This window comes from Zalophus californianus, chromosome 7, assembly GCF_009762305.2.
Source record: "Zalophus californianus isolate mZalCal1 chromosome 7, mZalCal1.pri.v2, whole genome shotgun sequence".
Lineage (NCBI taxonomy): Eukaryota > Metazoa > Chordata > Mammalia > Carnivora > Otariidae > Zalophus > Zalophus californianus.
In genome coordinates this window covers 9,946,048-9,968,575 of record NC_045601.1, presented here as the reverse complement: position 1 = coordinate 9,968,575, position 22,528 = coordinate 9,946,048, and the positions used below count along the sequence as shown (strand labels likewise).

Below are 22,528 nucleotides of genomic sequence, written 5' to 3'. Positions count from 1 at the left end.
AGGAAGAGAAGAGGCCACTCTGGGCTTGAAGCCGTGGCTCAGGAGCAGAATGGGTTGTTCAGCCAAATGCCTGCGGTTGGGGGCACAAGGGTTATTGGGGTTGAGGGCAAAGGGGTCAGAGGCCACGGGGTGATTAAACCAGGTCATCCTAGCAGGTTGTCACAGGAGGGGTTGGGCTTTGAAGATCTGGCATCTAGCACCCAGAAAATGTTTGTGCCAAGCGCCCCAAGAAGGGATATTAGGGGTTGAAAAGACAGAGGTCAGAGGCCAATGCATGGCAAGGTAGATTCAGAGAAAGGAGGAGACAGACTGTGTGAGCTGGCTACTAGTTGCTGGTATTAGAGGAGGGGCGCTGGAAGTCAGGAAAGGCCATCTGAGAGTGAGAGAGAGAGAGGTCAGTGATCGAAGCTGGAGAGGTGTCCAGTGGGCCGAGCTTTGAAAGATTTATCAGCAAGAGTCACCTTGAAACAAGGTAGAGGGAATGTCCCAGGAAAAACAACAGAGAAGGAAGCAAATAATTACTAGATTTGCCTACAGGGATTTCATAACCTAGGTAGGAGCTGAGATCATATAGGTAACCAAATATATAGCAATCAGTATAAGCAATTTATAAACCAAGTAGTTTTGTTTATTTTTACCCTAATTAATTTCTTTTGTAAATTTCATTCATTTATTTTTAAATTTAAGTATGCTTTGCATAAAGTGTTATTTTAGTTTCGGATGCAATGATTCAGTAAATCTGTATATTTCTTAGTGTTCATCTTGATAAGTATACTCTGAGTCCCCTTCACGGAGCTCACCAATCCCCCACCTCCCGTCTGGCAACCACCAGTTTGTTCTTTGTACTTAAGAGTCTTTTTTGTTTGTCTCTTTTTCCCCTTTGTTCATTGTTTGTTTGTTTTAAATTCTGTATATGTGTGAAATCGTATGGTATTTGTCTTTGACTTATTTCACTTAGTATTGTGCTGAGGTCCATCCATGTTGTTCAGATGGCAAAATCATTCTTTTTTATGGCTGAGTAATAGTCCCCGTGTGTGTGTGTGTGTGTGTGTGTGTGTGTGTGTGTGTGTGTGTGTGGTCTTTATCCATTCATCTATGGATGGCCACGTGGGCTATTGTAAATAATGCCACAGTAAACATAGGGGTGCATGTATCTTTTCAAATTAGTGTTTTTGTTTAAACGCAGTAGTTTTCAAAAGAACTTTTTTTTTTTTAAGGATACTTGCTGTGACTGGTTCACATCTGATTGTTTCCTCGATGTCGATGAAAATCTTTTTTTGCTAACATTATAGTCTTAACGTCACGGCAATGTTGACCCTCAGTCTTCCTGTTCTACTTTATAAGCCTCTGTTCCTTTTCAGTTTCCTTCATGTAACTCGCACCAGCCTTTCTGAATCTGAGGCAGACTGCCTGGTTTCAAATTCTAAGCCTGAAATTCCCGGCCAGAATTTCAGCCTGGCTGCCTGACCAGAACCCGTGCCCTTGACTGTGCTGCCCTTGACTGTGCTGCCCTCAGCCTATCATTTCATGGGGGGGGCGGCGCTCGGTCAGGGCTTGATGGAAACACTAGACAAATGAATGTCTGTACTTACTGTCCTCTTACTATCCAAAATTTCTGTACTTCTTGAAGTTCTCATTCTGAAAATAAAAACCTCATAGAGTTTGGAGAGCACAGAGTATATATTGCTGAGTATAACTCCCCTCCTTAAAGAAAACCAGGGAGGAAGGGCTTCTCTTAAGTGAAGTGTGCTTGGCAGGCCCTCAGCATGACTGCCTTCATTTACAGTGTCCGCTAGAATGCCTTGCGAGTATCACCATGTAAGGTGTATATTTGAGAAATTCACAGGCATCTGGATGAAATGTCCTTCTGCTGTTAATATTTGACTTAGAGCAGAATCACTAGTAACTTCACTCTTTTTCTTGAAGGTATAAGAGATGTTTGAATGGAATCATACTTCACATGTAAAACATACACTCTGTTTTTTATGGTTCTGGTGTGTGACAGCAGTTTTCCCCACATGTGTCAAAAAAGGCCAACCACGATAGTATTCTAGAGCATTAGGTATATTAGACAGTTTGGGTAATTTTCTTGCAAATTCCCCCTTCCTGTGTTCCTTTTTTTTTTTTTTTAACACAAGTTTTTTTTTTTATGTGAGAAAGAAGACTCAAAGGGGAAAATTTGCTATTCCATGTTGTTAGATAAACAGATTCAATATTGAAATTGTTTTTTTTTTAAGGCACTGTTTGTTTTCCCTGAATTTATCTGTAAGTTTAAGGTGATACAAGTAAAAATCAACACATTTTTCAAAATTTGACATTCTGATGCAAACGTTTAGATTGTTTTACCTTTTTTTTTTAATTCTTAAATTTTTTTTTTTTTTTAAAGATTTTATTTGACAGCACAAGCAAGGGAAGAGGCAGGGAGAGGGAGAAGCAGGCTCCCGCCCAGCAGAGAGCCCAACGTGGGACTCGATCCCAGGACCCTCACGGCCTGAGCCAAAGGCAGACATTTAACCAACTGAGCCACCCAGGCGCCCCTAGATTGTTTTACTTTTAAAATATTAAGCTGATGCTAAGGTTGATTTGTAAAAATAAACCAATAAAAGATTTTTGCTAAAGTATTAATGCTGTTCTATCTAGTGGGCTCACAAGTCACTTGGTACTTGTACAAATGGATTCCTAGGAGACAAAAAAGAGTCCATAAATAGGCCCAAGTCCAGCATAAGAGTAAGGTGACATTTCAGTTCAGTAGGGGAAAGATGGATTTTTCAGTAAATGGTATTAGGCCAACAGACTGACTACAAGAAAAAATTAAGTCAGATTCCCACATTATTTCTCCCACCAAAGTAAATTACAGGCAAATCAAAGATTTACGATTTTAAAATCAAGGAATTAAACCCCCAAAACTGTGGTTGCCTCAAGTGGACGGGGCAGGGTGAGAAGTGGGCTGCAGGTTCTCTCACTGTAATAGTCCTTGAAACCAGGTGCCATGTATTGCTTTCTCCAAAGTTTTATTTACGCTCTTAATAATTGAACTGTAAAATTACGTAAAGGAATAATTGGGAAAATATTTTTAAAATTAATTTTGGAGCATGGCAGCCCCTTTTATGCATGGCAGAACCCGTTGGCAAGTTGGGAGTGTAGGAATGGAACTGTCGAATGGAACTGTACAATCTCTTTGGAAAGCGGGTTGACAGAATCTGTCAGCTGAGAGAGCCCATTCTCCTTAGCCCGCCAGTTTCTCTTCTGGGAATTGCACGTAGTTGTATTGGACACGTGGGGAAGGATGTGCAGGGAGGTGCACTGCAGCATTATTTACGGTAGCAAAACACTGACAGCACGATACGTGAGCATCGGCATATGCTGGTGAAGCTGTGGGAGTTAAATATGGTGGAACAAGCCATGGGGAAGAGCCACGTCACCCATCTGTGCTGATGGACCACAGAGAACACGTCAGGCCGTGAAATGAAAAAAACGAACATAAGTGCAGAGCACAAAGGTTTAGAAACAAAAAGGACCTCTGTACGCGGGATGTTCGATGAAGTATATGGAAGGAATTCATTGGTGGTAGTTGTCTGAAGAGAATGACCGGCAGCCTGGTGGCCGGCATATTCTTTTACTCTGTTTGCGTTGTGTTTTGTTTTTGTTTTGTTTTTTTTTTTACTTTTCCATATAAAAATTAAAACCTAGTCAAAGATATAGTGGATTTGCTTTAAAACAGTTAAAGCAAATGAAACACATCCTCGTCGGCATGGATAATCTCAAAAACACGATTTAAGTGAAAACGAGACAGCTTGCAGAGAGACACATCCCATGTAATGTTGTGTAGGTCAGTTTTAAGAACCTAAAGCCGTTATTTAGGACCGTGTATGTATGCAGTGGAGGTACGAAAACATCCTTGGGAATGGATACAGTTCAGGGAAGTACTTGCTGGGGGGTCGGGGAGAAGAAATTTCGAGTACGACAGCCACGTGTCATAGTCCCTTTGTTACTGGTTGTCAGGTTCCAAGGAAGCAGGGCAAAAAGTTAACATAAAAAAAAAAATGTATCAGGTTGATGCTGCTCTTTGTGCTTTCCTTACCTAGTTATTTAAATGTAAAATTATTATTTAAATTTAAAATTGTTTTAAACTTATGTCCGTTTTTGCAGCACCCCTAGTATATTCTATTGTTAAGTGATTCCTACTGAATTGAGTAATGCTTTTGAGAAGTCACAAATAGTCTTTCTCCTTTTTTTTTTTTTTTTTTTTTTTACCTCTGACAGCAGGTCAGCAGTGGCAATGACCCCTGGTCAGCCTGGAGTGCTTCCAAATCTGGAAACTGGGACAGCACGGATGGCTGGGGGGCCAAGCCAGAGGGGACCACGGCCCAAAGGAACACCTCCAATAACTGGGACACCGCCTTTGGTCACCCCCAGGCCTACCAAGGACCAGGTGAGGAGGGGCGCTCTGCTGGTGACCGGGCCCACCCTGAAAGTGACTGGGGAGGGCATCCGAGTTAAAAATAGAATTTAATCAGGGCTGCCTGGGTGGCTCTGTCGGGTAAGTGTCTGCCTTCGGCTCAGGTCGTGATCCTGGGGTCCCGGGATCGAGCCCCGCATCGGGCTCCCTGCTCAGCAGAGCCTCCTCCCTCTCGCTCTGTCTCTCCCCTCCGCTTGTTCTCTCTCAAATGATAAAGAAAGAAAATCTGAAAAAAAAAAAAAAAGATATTTTAAAAATAGAATTTCATCAAAGGAGCACTCTCAGATGCTCTTGTCACTAACCGCAAACCTAGATTTCTGGGCCCAAATGTGGGTAGTCGTTAATTATAATCTCTAGTCCCAGCTCCACGATCCGCATCGGAGTCGCTTGCAGGGGCCAGGCTCGTAAGGCAGGAGAGCAGAGCGGCCCCGTGGCTGTGGGAGGTGGAAGAGCACGGCAGTCCCCCTGTCGCCAGCGGATTGACGCCGTTGCAGGAGACCCAGCTCCTGGTCCTGGTCCTCCACGGTGCCGGAGACTGGCCATCTCCGTTTTTATACCCTCTTCCCGCCCTAAAATCTTAGCAGCCGACACACATTTGTTTTAAAACCTTGGGCCCAAAAAGTGTCTATACAGATCGAGTATGATTTATCACCTGCTGGTTTGACGTCTGACTTAATGGTTTTTCCTTTTCCTTAACTACCTGTTTTAATGGACATACAGAGGCAAAAGAGGAATTTGTAGACAGGGAAGCAATTCAGGAATTAAGAAAAAGGGTATTTATGTCTGTTCTGAGATTAAATAAAAAGACAGAGATCCGCCCCTCATTTTTTTATGACCCGTGGATGAGCACATCCTGCGGAGGATCGAATGTGCTAGTGGCAGGGGCCTTGTGCGCAGGAGACATGAAGGGCGCAGGCTCCCACTCGTAGCTGGGAGTCACGGGCCCGTGGAAGGGCTGCGACCGCACAGCTGACCCCTCGTTCTGTATCAGCTCGGCCCGGATCCTTCCAGTACATTCTGTTCTTTTTCGTTTTCATTTTGGCCTTTGTCTCTCGGCGGCACCCTCGGGCCGAGACCCCAGGGCATTTTTCTGTCTAATGGTAAAAGGACACGTGAGGCCATCAGGGTGGGAGACCGGGGCCCAGACAGCAGGAGGAGGAAGTGGGGCGGGGCAGCCAGCAGCAGCGTATGTACCCGGCAGAGACCACTGTTCCAATGGGAGGCTGCGGGCGCTGTTAATGCCCCCTTGTCGCATTTCTTCTCTTCCCCCCGCCCCCCGTCCTTCCTTCACCTGTATTATCCTTGGTGTTAAAGAATTCCTTGTCAAAGATCTATTATCTGCCGGGCGCCTGGGTGGCTCAGTTGGTTAAGCGACTGCCTTCGGCTCAGGTCATGATCCTGGAGTCCCGGGATCGAGTCCCACATCGGGCTCCCTGCTCAGCAGGGAGTCTGCTTCTCCCTCTGACCCTCTTCCCTCTCGTGCTCTCTATCTCTCATTCTCTCTCAAATAAATAAAAAAAAAATCTTTAAAAAAAAAATCTATTATCTGCCTTCCATCCTTCCTCCCCAATATTCGCTACCGAAAGGGTATTTGATCTGCTTATTTCCAAGTTTATAAAGTGAGAGTTACCTGTGTGCTGGCTTGGCTTGTGTCTCCTCCACGGAGCTGCTCCTAGTCTGCGCTTCCCTGAAGTCCCTCACACTGACAGCCTCGTTTTTTCTAACTTGTCTTGTGCACCAAAAGGCAGAGTCCAGGGTTGGAGCCCTTGCCACGGTCTAGGGTGCCCTCACTCTGCATCTCCGTTTATTCCTGTGCTACGCCTTCTCTCCTTTTTTTTTTTTTAATTGGCTAACGCAGTCAGTGGTCACTCTCAGAAAATGAGGTCGTTCCATTTTTATGTTGTTTTTCTTCACCGGTGGTGTTCTGTGCCCGCCCCTAGCCACCGGTGATGATGATGAGTGGGACGAAGACTGGAGCGACCCCAGGGCCGCTGCCCCCTACTTCAAGGATTCAGAGTCAGCAGAAGCAGGGGCCGCGCAGCGGGGCAACAGCCGGGCCGGCTCCTCCTCCATGAAGCTGCCACTCAACAAGTAGGTCTAAAGGGCATCGGGGAACATGAACTCCACGCAGAAACAGAGGGGAGATCCGAGGAGGTTTTCCTCTTTTCAGTGATCTGGGAAGTTTGGGGTGTCATTTGATCATTTCTGTTTGGATCTTAGCTTTAGAAGCTTATTGAAAGAACTTTTTTTTTTTTCATTTTCAAGTGAAATACTTGTTCTGTTTAATGATCTGCCAAATACCATTTTTTACCTTTGTCAACTCCGTGGCACATTGAGGTCTCATTGCTGATGTCACAAGAAAGCTAAAAATAATAATATTAATAATAATAATTCTCCTTTAAATGTTTCCCTATTTGTTGATCACTTACTGTGGGCCAGGCGTTGTGCAGAGTGGCTTCCATGAGCTGTCATGTGACCCTCGTATCCCTTTGTAGTACATAGACTCTATTTCACTATGGGAAGAACTGAAGCCCAGAGAGGTTAAGTGTGTGTCCAGGCTTGCACAGCTGGTAAGTCAGGATGCCAGTCATTCCCTCAGTCTCTCAACTACTATGCCTAGTATGTCGTAAGACTTTGTTTCACTTAGATTTCTCTGAGATTTAAAACGAGAAGAGTTTGGAACAGTACTTGTAGACACAGTGCCCGATAGGGAAGCACGTGGGAAGGGGTGAGTGTGGACAGAGCACCGTGGGATTCCCCAGAGACTGCATGAGTCTGTAGCTCACACAGTTAGCTCCAAGGAAACACGATCTGTGACTTCCCTAGGAAGCCTCAAATTCCCTTCTTAGAGCAGTGTGCTTAATAGAGTTTTTCTAAAATTACCACCACTGTTTCTCCATGTTTCAAGTCCATGATTCAGAGCAGGAAGGAGTGTTAATCTGTGTCTGGAAACAGTTGTAAACAGAATGTTTGCTGTGTACCTGGATGTCAAGGTCTGGGTCTAGATCCACACGTGGGAGTTTGAGTCCTACCGGTTCCCCTCTGTGTGTTTACAGAGCATCAAGTGATTGGATGAGCTGGCTTTTAGCTGCAAGTTCTTCCTACTTGTCTGTCCACTTTCTTCCATTATGTATTTTCATGTTCAGTTGCATGCATAATAAAATAAGTCATTCACATTGACTCTGTCCTTTTCTTAGAGTGGAAGGTGAAGTTCTCAGTGTGGTCTGCAGTGATGTAAATTAGCATAAAATACAAGTGCATTGGAACCCATTTTACTGTAAAGTACCTCTCAGCTCCATTTTGACAACGAGGAAGCGGACTCCATCGTGTGTGGCCTAGCGTTCCTGGCTGCTGGTTAGGGAGGCTCTGCCTCGTGCCCAGGCTCCCGCTGGTTAGGGAGGCTCTGCCTCGTGCCCAGGCTCCCGCTGGTTAGGGAGGCTCTGCCTCGTGCCCAGGCTCCCGCTGGTTAGGGAGGCTCTGCCTCGTGCCCAGGCTCCTGCTGGTTAGGGAGGCTCTGCCTCCTGCCCAGGCTCCCGCTGGTTAGGGAGGCTCTGCCTCGTGCCCAGGCTCCTGACCCTGCTTTCCCTTGCCTTCCCGTGCCCCACGCTCACCTGCTCTCCTCTGCTGTATGATCTTGGGAAGTGGGGTGACCCGTTTGAGCCTCAGTTTCTGCATCTCTGAAGTGAAGGGGCTGGCTTTAATTTAAAATTCTCGAAAATTTCAGTTCAGGCTGAAACCAAATCAGAGGAATCCTAAATTGACCCGGAACCTCTGAGGCATCCCTCTCTCCCTCTCTCTCTCTGGTGCTGAGAGCTGTTTAAAATCCTGTGGCTCTTTTTTTATTATTATTATTTAACTAGACTAATATATAAATGACTCACAACAGTCATTAAAATTTTTTAAAGTATTAACATTTTTCAGCAGTTAATCCGTTTTATATGACAGCCATATTCCTGTCATGGAGCATAAACCTTACACTAGAAGAGATTAGAAATTGAAGTATACTCGAGCATTATAAGAGTCCATCTTGATAATACTGAAAGAATTAATAAATTGCACTGCTGTTCAGTAAGTATTAAATGAATTGGCCCTAGAGGTTTGCTGTGATCCCTAAGAATACTGGTGGAAATGTGAAATGGGACCTCTGCACTCAGAGGCTTACAGTCTAGTCAGGGAATTGTCACTCTGTGTAATCCCCCAATTTTTCCATCAGTATTTTCTAGCAAAAGTACAGGTTCTTTAATAAAACTGTTCCAGATTAGTCCATTAAACATTTCGTGTATTCCCGTTACTCCTCTGGGTCCTGGAAATACAAATAACTTTCTCTAAGGTACCTCCAGTCTGCTGAAATGTGTAAATGGATTATGGTGATTAAGCATGATAAATTATATCGCAGAAGTCTGCTCAGAATGTTGAAGAAGCCAGAGAAAGCTGTCCCTGAGGCTATAGGGAATACTTTCAGAGATGATGACATAATTAGAGATAACTTTAATTTATGAGTATATATACTAGGCTCTTTATATAACTCTCATTTAATTCCCTCATCATCTTAAAAGGCAGGTCATATTGGTCCCATTCCTCCCACAAGGAGACTGGAGCTCTAAAGGTCACATAGCTATTAATTGTTGGAGTTGGAATTCAAACCCAAGACCATCCAGCTCCTAGACCCCTCTTTGTTCTCTCGTGTATGAGCTGTGTTTAAAGACCGCCTTGCGGGGGGCGCCTAGGGGGCTCAGTCGTTGGGCGTCTGCCTTTGGCTCAGGTCATGATCCCGGGGTCCTGGGATCGAGCCCCGCATCCGACTCCCTGCTCCCTGCTCGGCGGGAAGTCTGCTTCTCCCTCCCCCACTCCCCCTGCTTGTGTTCCCTCTCTCGCGGTGTCTCTCTCTGTCAAATAAATAAATAAAATCTTAAAAAATAAGTAAGAAACAAATAAAAGACTGCCTAGGGAAAAGAGGGTAAGGTAAGTCATGTGACGGTGAAGGAAAAGACAGGCCCCTGAGACCATCACATTGGCTTTTAATTCGGTGTATGAATGAAATAGAAGTAGTGTAGCTGGTTTTTTGTAGGAATAATATTTCTTTTTCTATTGTAGGTATTTTGCTTTCTGAGGGTCTTTTTTTTTTCCTGTTTATTAAAAGAAATTCTAAAACCCAAATTAATCTTGTCCTCTTTAGAAGTAGTGCTTTGGATGGCTGTATGTTTATTCCAGCTTTTCTCTGATTCTAGAATGTTTGGGGTCTCTTTAACTAAGGAGGAGACTGGTTTTCTTTTGTGTCTCGTAAACCAGTTCTGAAGACGAGTCCAAAAGAAAATGGCACAAGCGCTTATGAACAGTGACGGTTTCTCTGGGATAATTGTGGCCTCCTGCTGGGAGTATGTTGAAAGGCAGCTTCAGTTTGGATACAAATGCTGGCCTGTGGACACTGCCCCATGTGTTCAACTCCAGCGACTGTGCTCGGTACCATCTCCTCCCGTGCCCCGGGGGCAATTTTCTCGGCTGCCCTTCACTCTCTGTGGGGTGGTAGAGTGTTTCTGATCCAGTTAAGCAAATAGAGCGCCCATAAATGTCACACCTTCTGGAGTCAAGACTGTTGTCTTACCAGATAAAGCTTAATTAAGTGACTAATTGGCCATTGAACAATCTGATTACATTAGGTTTCATTTACCAGTTTTCCTAGTCCTGCTACATCTGAAAGGCAGAACAAGGTTAGAACTCTTGTATTAAGGAAACGTAGAGCAGAGTTGTAGAATTCTATAAGGAAAGACATAAGACTGATGGGTTTTTATCTTCATGACTAGATTTCCTGGATTTGCAAAACCTGGAATGGAACAGTATTTGTTGGCCAAGCCACTAGCAAAACCCAAAGAGAAAATTCCTATCATTGTAAGTTTGTTCACTTTTGTTTGCTTGCTTTGTTTCTAATTAAGCTCTTTTTATAAATACCTTAAAGCTAAGAGGGTTATTAGTCTTCTGGAGGGTATTTTTAACACATTTAACGCTCCAAATAACTGACGGTATGTATTACTATTGTAAGAGTACTAAAGATGATTAGCATCAAGTGATGCCTGTTGTTATATTTAGATATTTTTTAATTTTTACCTCTAAGACTATTAGTAATTGAACCAACCCCATCTATAGTATATAGTCTTTTTTTTTTTTTTAATAATTTTTCTTCTCTAAAGTGTCTTGAAGACATGCTGTCTTCCTACCAACTCTGTATATTTAGCTAATAAGCCCAATTCAAATATTAAGGTTTCTGCCCTGGCAGAGTGCATGCATATTATCCAAATAAGATGCCCTTTCCACTGCGCTGGTAATAATTAGTCTTTCCTCCAATAAAGCAGCTGTCAGGTCACAGTAAGGAGTAAGCAAATACAAGCTAGGAGTTAGTGACACCATTAAGAATCTCTCTCTCAGAATAACTTGATTATTACATAACATGACATAGGCTCTCTGTTTTCATCCACATGTTGATTGCTTATAGATTTTCTTTCTAAGCATTATCTAGTGCTATATTTCCAGATGAATTCTGGAAAAGAGAACTCTGGCTATCTTTTGACCCTGTTGACTTAATCCTGTAACTATAGGATGGAGATGGGGTTGGGGGAGAGTCTTGAGTGTAATCACCATAGGCCCAAACAAGGAGGAGGAAACATCTAGTCTTATTCTAATAATCTCTAGGTCCTGGGAAACTTGATAAAGTGCAAAAATGAGACTGGATTATTATTATTATTATTATTATTATTATTATTATTATTACTTGTTCCTACATCTTTGAAAAGCTTGAAATCCTAGAAACTCCAGAGAAAAGGGCTGTGACCAAGAGCCCCTTTCCTCTTTTTTCCCTCAAAGCCAATTTGGGATAATTATCTTCTGAGTGGTTAAAGATTATTTTAATTTTTAAATTTTTTCTTCAGACTTTTTAGTAAACACTGAACATGTATTATTGTTGTTTTCACTAAATTTAAAACTCTACAGGACTAAAAGCCCTCAAAGGGGACTTTATCACAAGCACGATAGTGTTGTAGCTAAAGTACCCCAGCGTCGGAGTTGTCCCGTAAGTGTCACGTAGACCTGGGCCCCTATACCCTGTAAGCAAGCCACCTGTGCGGGCTCCTTGCATGGAAAGGGAAGCTGAGGGATAATGCCTTCGAGTCTTCAGAAAACCAAGAGAAAGCAGATACATGGTTCTTTGCTCTTAGGGCACAGTAACCCTGCCCGCTAATAAAATGTGAGCCCCTGGATATTGGGCCCTAGTTGATCAGAGTGGCCTCTCTGGGTCCCACTCACTGAGGGAGGTTCCCCAGAGGTTCCTGCTCTATAGCTTTCAGGGTTTTCTAGATCTGGGCTCCTTGAGGAGTCATAGTAGCTTATTGTCAGGATCTTCTCTTTAGTCCCTTAGTAAGATTGTTTGAGCCCTGGTCACCTCCCTGACCTCATAACCTCTGAACTTTCTTACCCCACCCTACTTTTTCTTTCTTCCACCTTTAAAAAGAATTAGGACTGAGTATACAGAAAGTGAAAGTAAGCATTGAGAAAGTTTGAGGGCAGTTTGACATTGTCAAGACATCCAGGTGTGTAATTTCATATTGCACAAAACTACCAGTCTGTAATAGATTGGAAATCTTTTAAAACTAGCCCTTCATCACATATGACTAAGACAACTGGACTAGAGAGAGGAAATTGTGTTCCATCCTACACTCCCCTGGAGGAGAGGGAGACAGACATCTCTTCTCCATGGCCTGAGATGCCCACGTGGAGAGCAGAAGGGTTTGTCCTAGCAAGTGTGTCTTTAAATATATAACCTTATCAGAAACAGAGAGCATTCATAGAACTTCTCAAAGAGCAAGAATGACCCTCCACAGGACTTGTAGTCCTAAAAAGAATCATTTGATGATTTATATCAAATATATTGACTATTTTTCCATATAACAAAATTAACTCTCCCTGAAACATTGTGTAGGTTGGAGATTATGGCCCAATGTGGGTTTATCCTACCTCTACGTTTGACTGTGTGGTAGCAGATCCCAGGAAAGGCTCCAAAATGTACGGTCTGAAAAGCTACATTGAATATCAGTTAACACCTACTGTAAGTATCGATGTTATCAAAAACAGAATCATGCTTGCATTCCTAACTAAAATTTGCTTTTTTCTTCATTTTCCATAGTTGGCATTGGTAACGTTTTCTTCTCTTTCCCTTGTATTGTAGAACACTAATCGATCTGTAAACCACAGGTATAAGCACTTTGACTGGTTATATGAACGTCTCCTGGTTAAGTTTGGATCAGCCATTCCAATCCCTTCTCTCCCAGATAAGCAAGTCACAGGTGAGTGCGTGTGACACTCAGATGACAAGTAATGAGACAGCAAATAGAGCATCTATCCTAATGTATATCAGTAATGACATTTTCCATCTTCTGGAAGAACAAGATGTAGGAGTTTGGAAAATACTGTACATGTATATATACTGTATATAGTATGTACACCTAACGAGAATGTTTCATAAAATTTCCTATCAGAGTTCTTATACACGTATCTTAAGTTCTAGCAGAGGCACTGTGTCCTTCTTGCTACACGATTTCCTGTAAAGCTAATATGTGAATTCTTTGAATACGAAAAATGACACCTGAGAAAATAGAAATGATCCAAATAGCCTGAAATGGAAATAAAAATGTACTGTCCAAATGATGTCGTGCAGTCCAGCCGTGTTGCTTTCATTAGAGGTATGGAAGCATCAGATATAGAAGCCACAGAGTGTCCAGGTATTAACGTAAGAAGTTGCCAAGTTTTCCACTCAATTATTTTGGTGACTATTAATATTTAAATGTTTTTATTTATCATTGATTATGACTCTGTCCTCTTTCTTATTATTTAATGTGTCCTGTTTGCCCTGCTCCCCCGCCTCAAATGATCCTCTGGTCGATAATTCACAGTGCTACCAAAGCCCCTTGTAAATACGCAGTCAGAGAGTGTTTGTTTCTCTCTGCTTTGAGAACTGTCACTGTTTGTTTGTTTGTTTGTTTGTTTTTAATCTCCAGCCTCATATAGAACCTGGAATAATCAGTACTCAGAACTCAGTATGTTTGTCTTGGAATAAATATGTAAAGAAGCTAAGCTTTCCTGAAGATTAGAAAGAGTTTAGTATGTGGCTAGAAAATTTGCAGCTAAATGAAACGAGTAAGTATAGAAAGGAGAGGATCAAAGATGAGAGTAAGGCCTAAAAGGTCGCTGGAGAGGCCTCGAAGGAGAGCGACCTCGAAGGGCCGCCCCGAGCCCGGTGGGAGGATGCGCAGAATCGGTGAGGGAAGGCTTCTTTCCTGGGGGTCGGGGAAGACGGAGAGGGCCGAGTCCTCATGCAGCCGGAGCTGAGGTGGGTAGTCGGGGAGGGACGGAGAGTGTGGCAGCCAGATGGCGGAGCCGGCTCTACACACTTCCAGTGTCATGGAGACGGGTGTCCCCGCCTGCCAGGTGTCCACCGCACGCTGCCCGTGCGCGTCCTCACGTCAGAGCCGTTCGGCAGGCTCTGCTCCACGCTGCTGAAGCAGGACTCCGAATCTGATTCCAGAGCTTGCTCTGTGAACGTAACGCAATGTGCCTCAGCTAGTCCGGAGCTAGACCGAGTTATTTTGGATAAGAAAGTCACTCTCCTTAAAACTTTACTTTGTGCTTTACTTTGCTGTATGTTTAGGTTTCTGTGAAATTTTTTGAGGAGATGGAAAGTTTTGTTTTTACAGAAGTTTTTTTGATTGTGGCCTATTTTCTTTTCTTTTCTGGAAAACTTCAAAAATTTCAAACTGTGTGTAGCTGAGTAGGGAGTGGGGGCTGCATTGCCCAGTGGCTAAGACAGCCTGGCTGTCACCTGGGGTGGCTCCTGCACGTCCCTCGTGGAGCCAGGGTGGCTGAGTGGAGGCCGCGGCCGGGAGGCCAGGTTGGTGGAGACTGATCGCAGCTTCCTTCCACCCCGAGGGCTCACCGTGTCCCCCGTCCAGAGACTCACTGTCCCTCCTTATTGTTTGACATCACAGCTTTCCTTTTACAAATAAATTTAAATGGATTTCCATGGAAACTTCAGTTCTGCCTTTCTCCTTGTTTTCAAATTTCAGTCTGTTTCTTGAGTTTTATGTTCTCCTCTGTCAGCTTGGTTAGCACAGTAGGTGCTTCATCGTGTCTAAATAAACAGACTAAGGAGCTACTTGAGGGTTGTAGAGATTTCTCGTATCTTTTAGGCTTTAATACATTGTTTATCCTGGATCAAGATAACTCAGTGCTATTTTAAAGCATCGTAGAGTCACAGTTCTCCCCCCATACGAAGGTTTGGTTTTTTTTAAAGTGCAGGCCCGAAGCCAAGGGGGTGTCATAGAAAAGCAAGAAAGCAACAGCCGCTCAGTCTGAAGAAAGTTGAGCTTTGATTCACTGACTGGGATATGTGCCGAGGAAACCGAAAAGCACAGAAGCCACTTTTATTTCTCCCTTCTCTCGTTTGCCTCCTGCCTGTGGTCCCCACAAGATCATTATTATATAAACTCGCCTCTCACTTACATCCTGGAGAAAAGAGAAAGGAATGCCAAGTAGATGATGTCATGATATTTCTGTGGACTTGATAATCACGCCATGAGAAACTTACAGCTAACATTTTTTGTTGATAGATTTTGTTTTTTGTGAAATAATATTGAATGAATCTGGTTTTATTCCTGGGTACAAACTGGTATACTCACATACTTGGTGAAAACCTAAGGTTTGTTGAAAATGGGGAATCGGAAATCCCCCGCCCCCGACCTTCTTTCTAGTTCCCTGGAATCTGGTAGGAAAATCCTAATGAGCACAAAAATAACAACCTGAAGTCAGAGTTTGGGAATAAACCAGCAATGTCAAAAATTTTTTCAGGAGGAATAAGAATCGTTAATTAATTAGTTAATTAATTTCAGTCGATGAGTACGTTATAAACTCTCCACTTTCTCCTAATGGAGAATTCAGTATAACCCAGGTTCATGTTGACTTACTGGGTCTTTTCTGCCCAGGAGGTGGGTCATCTTCTCTCCAAGGGGTGAGACTTTGTTTCTTCGTAGTTTAAGCTTCTGTAGCACTTAATCTCTACTCCTAGGAAGTGCAAAAATTGAAGTGTTTTAAAATACAGGAAATGTCTAGACCCAGCAAGCTGTTCAAGTGACATCTTTTAGGTAATGAGTTTTTGCTGTGTGGCTCTGTAGTGCTCTTCTCTTTAAAAGAAATTTGTGCTTATTTGTACTTGTAATTTCTAAAGGAAAGGCCAGGCTGCATTTTTTAAAATTTATTTGTAAACTTCTATACAGTAAAACGCACTCCTTTTGGTGTATAGTTTTAAGAGTTTTGACAACTACCACTACAGTCTTACACCCACCACTATATTCACCCATCACTCCCCCAAATTCCCTTGAGCTGCCCCTTTATGTTCTGCCCCTCCCCCTAGTTCTAACCCATGACAGCACTGATGTGTTCTTTGTCTCTACAATTTTGCCTTTTCCAGAATATCATTATAAATGGAAGCATATAGACCTACCTCAAGAAGCAAGAAAAATCTCAAACAACCTAACCCTACACCTAAAGAGCTAGAAAAAGAACAAACAAAGCCCAAAACCAGTAGAAAAAAGGAAGTAATACAGAGCAGAAATAAATGAAATAGAAACTAAAAAAAGCAATAGAACAGATCGATGAAACCAGGAGCTGGTTCCAGAAAAAAAATGGAAGCGTACAGTGTGTAGTCTTCTGATTGTGGCTTCATTCACTTGGCATTATGCATTTGAGATTCATGCATCTTGTGTGTATCAGTTTGTTTATCGGTTCACTCATTGGAAGACATTTGGGTTTCCAGTTTGGGGCATTTATAAATAAAGCTGCTAGAAACATTTACGTAACAAGTTTTTGTATGAAAGTAAGTTATCATTTCTCTGGGGTGAATACCTAAAGGTAGAATGACAGGGTCATTTGGCAAGTATAAGTGTCATTTTTAAGAAATTGCCTAACTATTTTCCAGAGTGGCTATTCCATCTTGGAATCCCCACCAGCAGTGGATGAGAGTTTTGGGGGCTCCACATCCTTACTTGCACTTTTTGATAGTGTCAGTTTTTCTCTGTTCTAACAAATCTTTTAGATATGTAGTAGTACCTCATCGTGGATTTAATTTGCCTTTCCCTTGTAACTGGTGGTATTGAACATCTTTTCATGTGCTCATTTCCCTTCCATATATTTTCTTTGGTGAAGTGTCTGTTCAAATCTTTTGCCCATTTCTCATTAGGTGGTTTTCTCATTATAGAATTTTGAGAAATCTTTATATTCTGGAAACAAGTCCTCTGTCAAATAATGTGATTTGCAGATAATTTGTCCCAGGCATGGCTTGTCTTTCTCTCAAAAGTGTCCTTTGCATAACAAAAGCTTTTAATTTTAATGAAGTTCAAAGTACCAGTTGTTTCTTTTATGGATTATGCTTCAGATAACCGTGACATAAACCTCTTTGCCCTAGCCCAAGTTCCCGGTAGTATTTTCTCCAGAAAGTTTTGTAGTTCTAGGTGCATTTTGAGTTAGTGTTTGTGTAAGATGTGAGGTATGATAAGGCAGAGGTTTATGTTATGCATCTGGGTATCCAGTAGTTCTAACGCTATCTGTTGAAAAGAGTATTCTTTCTCTGTTGAATTTCCTTTGCATTTTGTCAAAAATCAATTGAACATATTTTTGTGGTTTTATTTCTGGACTGTGTTCTGTTGATTTATGTGTCCATCCTTATGCCAATACCACACTGTCTTAATTAGTAAATCTTTAAATCGGGTAGTATAAATCCTCCAACTTGGTTCTTTTTCAAAATAGTTTTGGACTATTTTTCATTTGCCTTTCCATATAAATTTGAGTTAATTTGTGGATATCTATAAATAAATCATGCTGGGACTTTGGTATACATACAGTTTGTAATTGTTATATCTTCCTGATGTAGTGACCCTTTTATAATTACAAAATGTGTCCTCTTGTCTCTAGTGAAATTTCCTGTGTTAAAATCTGTTTTGTCGGATACTAATAATAGTCACTCCAGTTCTCTTCGGGTTACTGTGCACAAGGCATATCTTTTACTTTCAGGCTGTTAGTGTCTTTGAATCTGTATCTCTTGTTGACAGCATTGTTGGAGCTTGCTTTTTTATCAGGTCGGGAAACCTCTACATTTTGATTAGAGTTTTTGGACCATTCATATTTACTAATTATTGACCCAGTTAGATTTACATTTGCCATTTTGATATTGTCTATGTGTCTTGTTTGTTCCTCTATTCCTCCTTTACTGCCTTTCTTTCGTGTTAAATATTTTCTGATGTGCGTTTTAATTCCTCTCATTTTTCCACTAAATTTTAAAAATTATTTTCTTAGTTGTTGCCTCAGTGGATACAATGTGCATCTTTCTATAATGTTACAGTGCACTTCATATTAATACTCAATTATAGTAAAATTCAGAGGAACTTTTCTCCAGTACAGCTCTGTTTCTCTCTCCCTTTTTATGCTCCTGTCATCATATATTTTATATCTATATGTTATAAATTGAACGATACAATGTGATAATTACTGCTTTCTACAATCTTATCTCTTTAAAAGAAGTTAAGAGAAGAAATTAGAAAAAATGCATCTTTTATGTTAATCCATATATTTCTGGTGCTCTTCGTTTCTCTCTGTGAATTTGGGTAATTTCCTTTTTAGCCTGAGGCAGTATTTTTTTAGCCTGAAGGACTTACTCTAATATTTCTTTAATACAGGTCTGCTGTCAGTTAATTCTCTCATCTTTGTTTATCTGGGAATGTCTTTGTTTTGCCCTTATTTCTGAAGGATAGGTATACTGGTTGTAGAATCCATGGCTGACAGTTTTCCTTTCAGCATGACGAATTTGTCTTTCCATTGCTTCTGACCTCCATTGTGTCAGATGACAAATCCGTCTGTTCCGTTGAACACACACACACACCACACCACACCACACCACACCACACCACACACCCCACCCCACCCCACCCCACCCCACCCCACCCCACCCCACCCCACCCCACACCACCCCACACCACACCACACCACACCACACCACACCACACCACACACCCCACCCCACCCCCCACACCGCACCGCACCGCACCGCACCGCACCGCACCGCACCGCACCGCACCGCACCGCACCGCACCGTGAGGCATTTTTCACTTGCTGCTGCCAAGATTGTGTTTCTGTGTTTCAGCAGTTTGCTTCTGCTGTGTCTTGGTGTGGTCATCTTCATATTTATATTTATCCTAGCCAGGTTTGTTGAGCTTCTTAAAAGTACAGGTTAAAGTTTTCCATCAAATTTGGGAAACTTTCCCCTGTTACTACTTCAGATAAATTTTCTTCTTCTCTCTTCTCCTTTGGGGATTCCCATTACCGGTATCTTGGTGTGCTGTATGTTTTCTGAGGCCCTGTTCATTGTGCTTTCATTTTTTTTCCCTCTCTGTTCTTCAGATTAGATAACTTCTATTAATCTGCAGATTCCCAAATTCTTTCTTCTGCCATCTTGAATCTGCATTTGAGCCCCTATAGTGAATTTTTAATTTAAGTTGTATTTTCAACTCCAAACTTTTAATTTTTTATAAGTTCTTTTTCTTGAGAATCTTTGTTTTTATTCCATGTCATATTTCTCTTTACATTTTTAAACATGACTTCCTTTAGTTCTTTGAATGTATTTCTAGAAGCTGCTTTGTGTGCAAAATTCAACATCCAGAGGCATTAAGGGACAGTTCCTGTTGACTACTTTTTTGTTGGTATGGGTCATACCTTGCTATATCTTTGCACTCTCTTAATTTTTTGTTGAAAACTGAACAGTTTAAAGAATATATTTTAGCAATTCTCGATTCTGATTTTCCTCTCTGAAGGTTGTTGTTTCTACTTTATTTGTTTAGTAAGTAGCTTGCTTAGGCTCTGAAATCTCTCTCCCCTGAAGTTCAATTATTTTTGTGTGTTTTTTCTTTTAAGTTTGGCTTCCTGGGGTTCACCATTGTGTCTGTGTAGATTTGTGGTAAGCCTGCCTCAAGCCACTAAGGCTTCTGTCCTCTGCTGATGGATCTTTGTGTGGGTAGGAGACTGCGTTCAAAGCTCAGATAATTTTCAAGTTGACTGTCCTGGCTTTTACTTTTTTGGGTCTCCTTTACAAGAGTGTGCAGCCACAGAGTTGGCCAGGGGTGTGTGGCTGGCTTGGATCCCATCTGGACTCCACTGTTTCTGCGCACAGCCTCAGCCTGGAATATGCTTGGCCCAACCATGCAACCTTGGCTAGTGGAGCCATTGGCCCTTTCTGTTCACCAGCCTCTGGATTGTCCCTGCCACCACCACCGAGCCCAGGCATGTCCCCCTGCTCCAGGTCAGGCCAGCCTCTTACCGCACCAGGGGACCTGCAGTGGCCGGTCTTCACAGCCTGTCCTATATGGGCAGACCTTCCGTGTCCACCGAGGAGAGGGTGGGGAGGCCGAGGGGCAGCAGGGGAGACGGGAGCAGCCCCATGTCAGACACTTCCATGCCACAGATTTCCACGCTTCTTACATGAAGTTCAGCCGTTTTGCAAATATAAACACTTCTCAGATGGCTGTTTGCCTTTGGTTGATTTCCAAAACACTTATTTTTGGTGGGTTCTGTCCAGCTTTATAATTGTGTTGGGGGGATGGGAATAGCTGATGGCCTCACTCGACTGTAGCGGGAACTTTTCATCTCCAGAAGCCTCTTAACTAATAGTGGTTTTGTTTGGGAGGCTTATAAAAATGTCCAGTGTTCACTTGATAACTGGTATATCAGGCTTGTTAAGCTGATTTTCTGCTCTTAAAATAGAAATATCACGCATTAAGCTATCTTTTAGAATGGTCATAAGCTCTGAGATGGTAGCTTTTACTACTGCATTAATGGAAAATGGCTTTTTCTATTTTGGGCTTAAGTAATTTAAAAAACCAAACGAAATCAAGAGCTCAGTCATTCTGAGTTACTTTTCATAAATACTAAATTTAAGTTTGTGTATCTGAGATTATATTGCATTAGGACACATTTTTATAAATACAGAAATTTTATGCCCTTTGTAAGAATTACTTATTAAATTCCATTTTCTTGCCCCCTTTCTTGACCCTATAAGGCTTCATATGGTCACACAGAACGGGCATAGTCTCAGTTTATCAGACAAAGTTTTTCATACCAAGATGAGATTTGCTTTTGAATTTGTTGAGTACTTAGGGATCCTTGAAGAAAATCACACTTTGTGGCTGTGCTTTTTCTTGTCACGGTTAAAAAGCTTGTTAATTTGTTAAATCAGAATCTCATTCTTAGAAACTAAAATGTCTGTTGTATCTTTCCTGCGCCTCTCTGAGCATTGGCTGTGTTCCAGCTAGTTTTTAGGATAGTGAAAAATTACCATGGTCTTTACCTTTTACTAAATAGCGTCCTACCAAGTATCCAGTAGATACAAACGGCTTTTCCTTTGTGGTGATGGTAATTCGCTTTACACTGCACTCTACATCACTCTTGCTGTGCCCCTTGCAGGTCGCTTCGAAGAAGAATTTATCAAAATGCGCATGGAGAGGCTCCAGGCGTGGATGACCAGGATGTGTCGTCACCCAGTAATCTCAGAAAGTGAGCTTTTCCAGCAATTTCTAAATTTCCGAGATGAAAAGGTAGGACCTGTTACTATGACAGTCTTAGGTCATATTGAGAATTGTCACGTTCACATCAGTTTTATGTCCGAAAGTTAAAATTATGTCGGTTAGCTATTTCTCATTTCCTCCAAAGACAATGAGGGGACAGAAACCTAGGTCCTCACTGTAGGAAATTAGTCATGCTATGTGGAAGAATGCTTGCCAGAATGGTTTTCCATGAATTGGGAATGGATTGGCCCAGAGTGGGCAGGAAGTGAATGATGTGATAGGGTGAGGAATTTTTTTCCCTAGATGCTTTTAAAAATACCCAAACGATGCAGGATATTATCCATATGAAGTGAGGGAAATAGAGTGAATGATTTCTTAAGATCCTTTTTTTTTTTTTTAAAGATTTTATTTATTTGGCAGAGAGAGACAAAGCGAGAGAAGGAACACAAGCAGGGGAAGTGGGAGAGGGAGAAGCAGGCTTCCCGCTGAGCAGGGAGCCCGATGTGGGGCTCGATCCCAGGGCCCTGGGATCATGACCTGAGCCGAAGGCAGACGCTTAATAACTGAGCCACCCAGGTGGTGATTAACATAATGTTAAAAAAAAAAAAAAAAGATCCTATTTTGACCTTGCAGTTTGGTAACGTCATGAAGAGAAAAGTAGATTCAGAAGTGGACCATCCTTCTCAAAACCGAGTCATTTCTTTCCAGAGCTATAGTTGCACGTCCAGAGTAAATAATGCTGCTCTTTGTCCACGTGGATAGTCGTTCTGCCAGTGGCCACGTGTTCTTTGTTGAGAATCAAGAAAACACTGGCTCTTTGACATCTCATTATTGTCTGCTTTGGAAATAGTTTTCTCTCTCTCTCAATAAGCTTTTGCTCTATAGTGTATCTTTTTATCCTGTAGAGATGTTTTCTCCATATTTCTCTCATAACAAGTATTACATATCTTAGAAAACAATGCAAAGAATAAAAGCATTAAGTTAGCTCAGATGCCAACAGCAGATACAAAATAAGTTACAATCCTAGAAAAAAAGTCATGAGATTATTTTCATGTAATATTCAAATACTAGTAATCAAATACTAGAATATTATATACTTTGTTGGAACTTTCAGAGATTGACTTGCTAAACTGCTTTGTAGTACTCTTCCCTTGTTAATGTGAACACATTTATAGTAAGTATAAATAATCTGGCTCTGTGTATGCTTACAGACATAGGCATACACTTAATGTAGTATAAAATATTTGGGCCTTATTCTCAGTTGCTGCTTATTTCTAGAATTGGCAGGCTCATTTGAGTGGGTTGCGTGTAACCAGGCCAGGAGCTAGGAAACAGGGAGGTGCTTCAGCGTTTTTTGTCTAGATCTTAGCTCTAGCCTTGCACGGTGCCCTGGAAAACGGATTTCTCTGGTGAGATGTAATGTTCA

The 22,528-nt window shown here is 42.0% G+C and overlaps 1 protein-coding gene across 4 annotated transcripts in view; it reads left to right on the top strand.

Moving 5' to 3' along the window:
• The window catches only part of SNX9 (sorting nexin 9), a 108,243-nt gene that overhangs the window by 64,761 nt on the left and 20,954 nt on the right, over positions 1-22,528 (top strand). For 3 of the 4 annotated variants that reach the window (XM_027601247.1, XM_027601250.1, XM_027601249.1), the window contains exons 5-10: positions 4,264-4,432; positions 6,400-6,550; positions 10,261-10,345; positions 12,426-12,551; positions 12,672-12,789; positions 21,002-21,132. In XM_027601247.1, coding sequence (XP_027457048.1) covers positions 4,264-4,432; positions 6,400-6,550; positions 10,261-10,345; positions 12,426-12,551; positions 12,672-12,789; positions 21,002-21,132 — 780 coding nt within the window. The remainder of the gene's footprint in view (positions 1-4,263; positions 4,433-6,399; positions 6,551-10,260; positions 10,346-12,425; positions 12,552-12,671; positions 12,790-21,001; positions 21,133-22,528) is intronic. The other variant, XM_027601248.1, reaches the window with a different exon arrangement.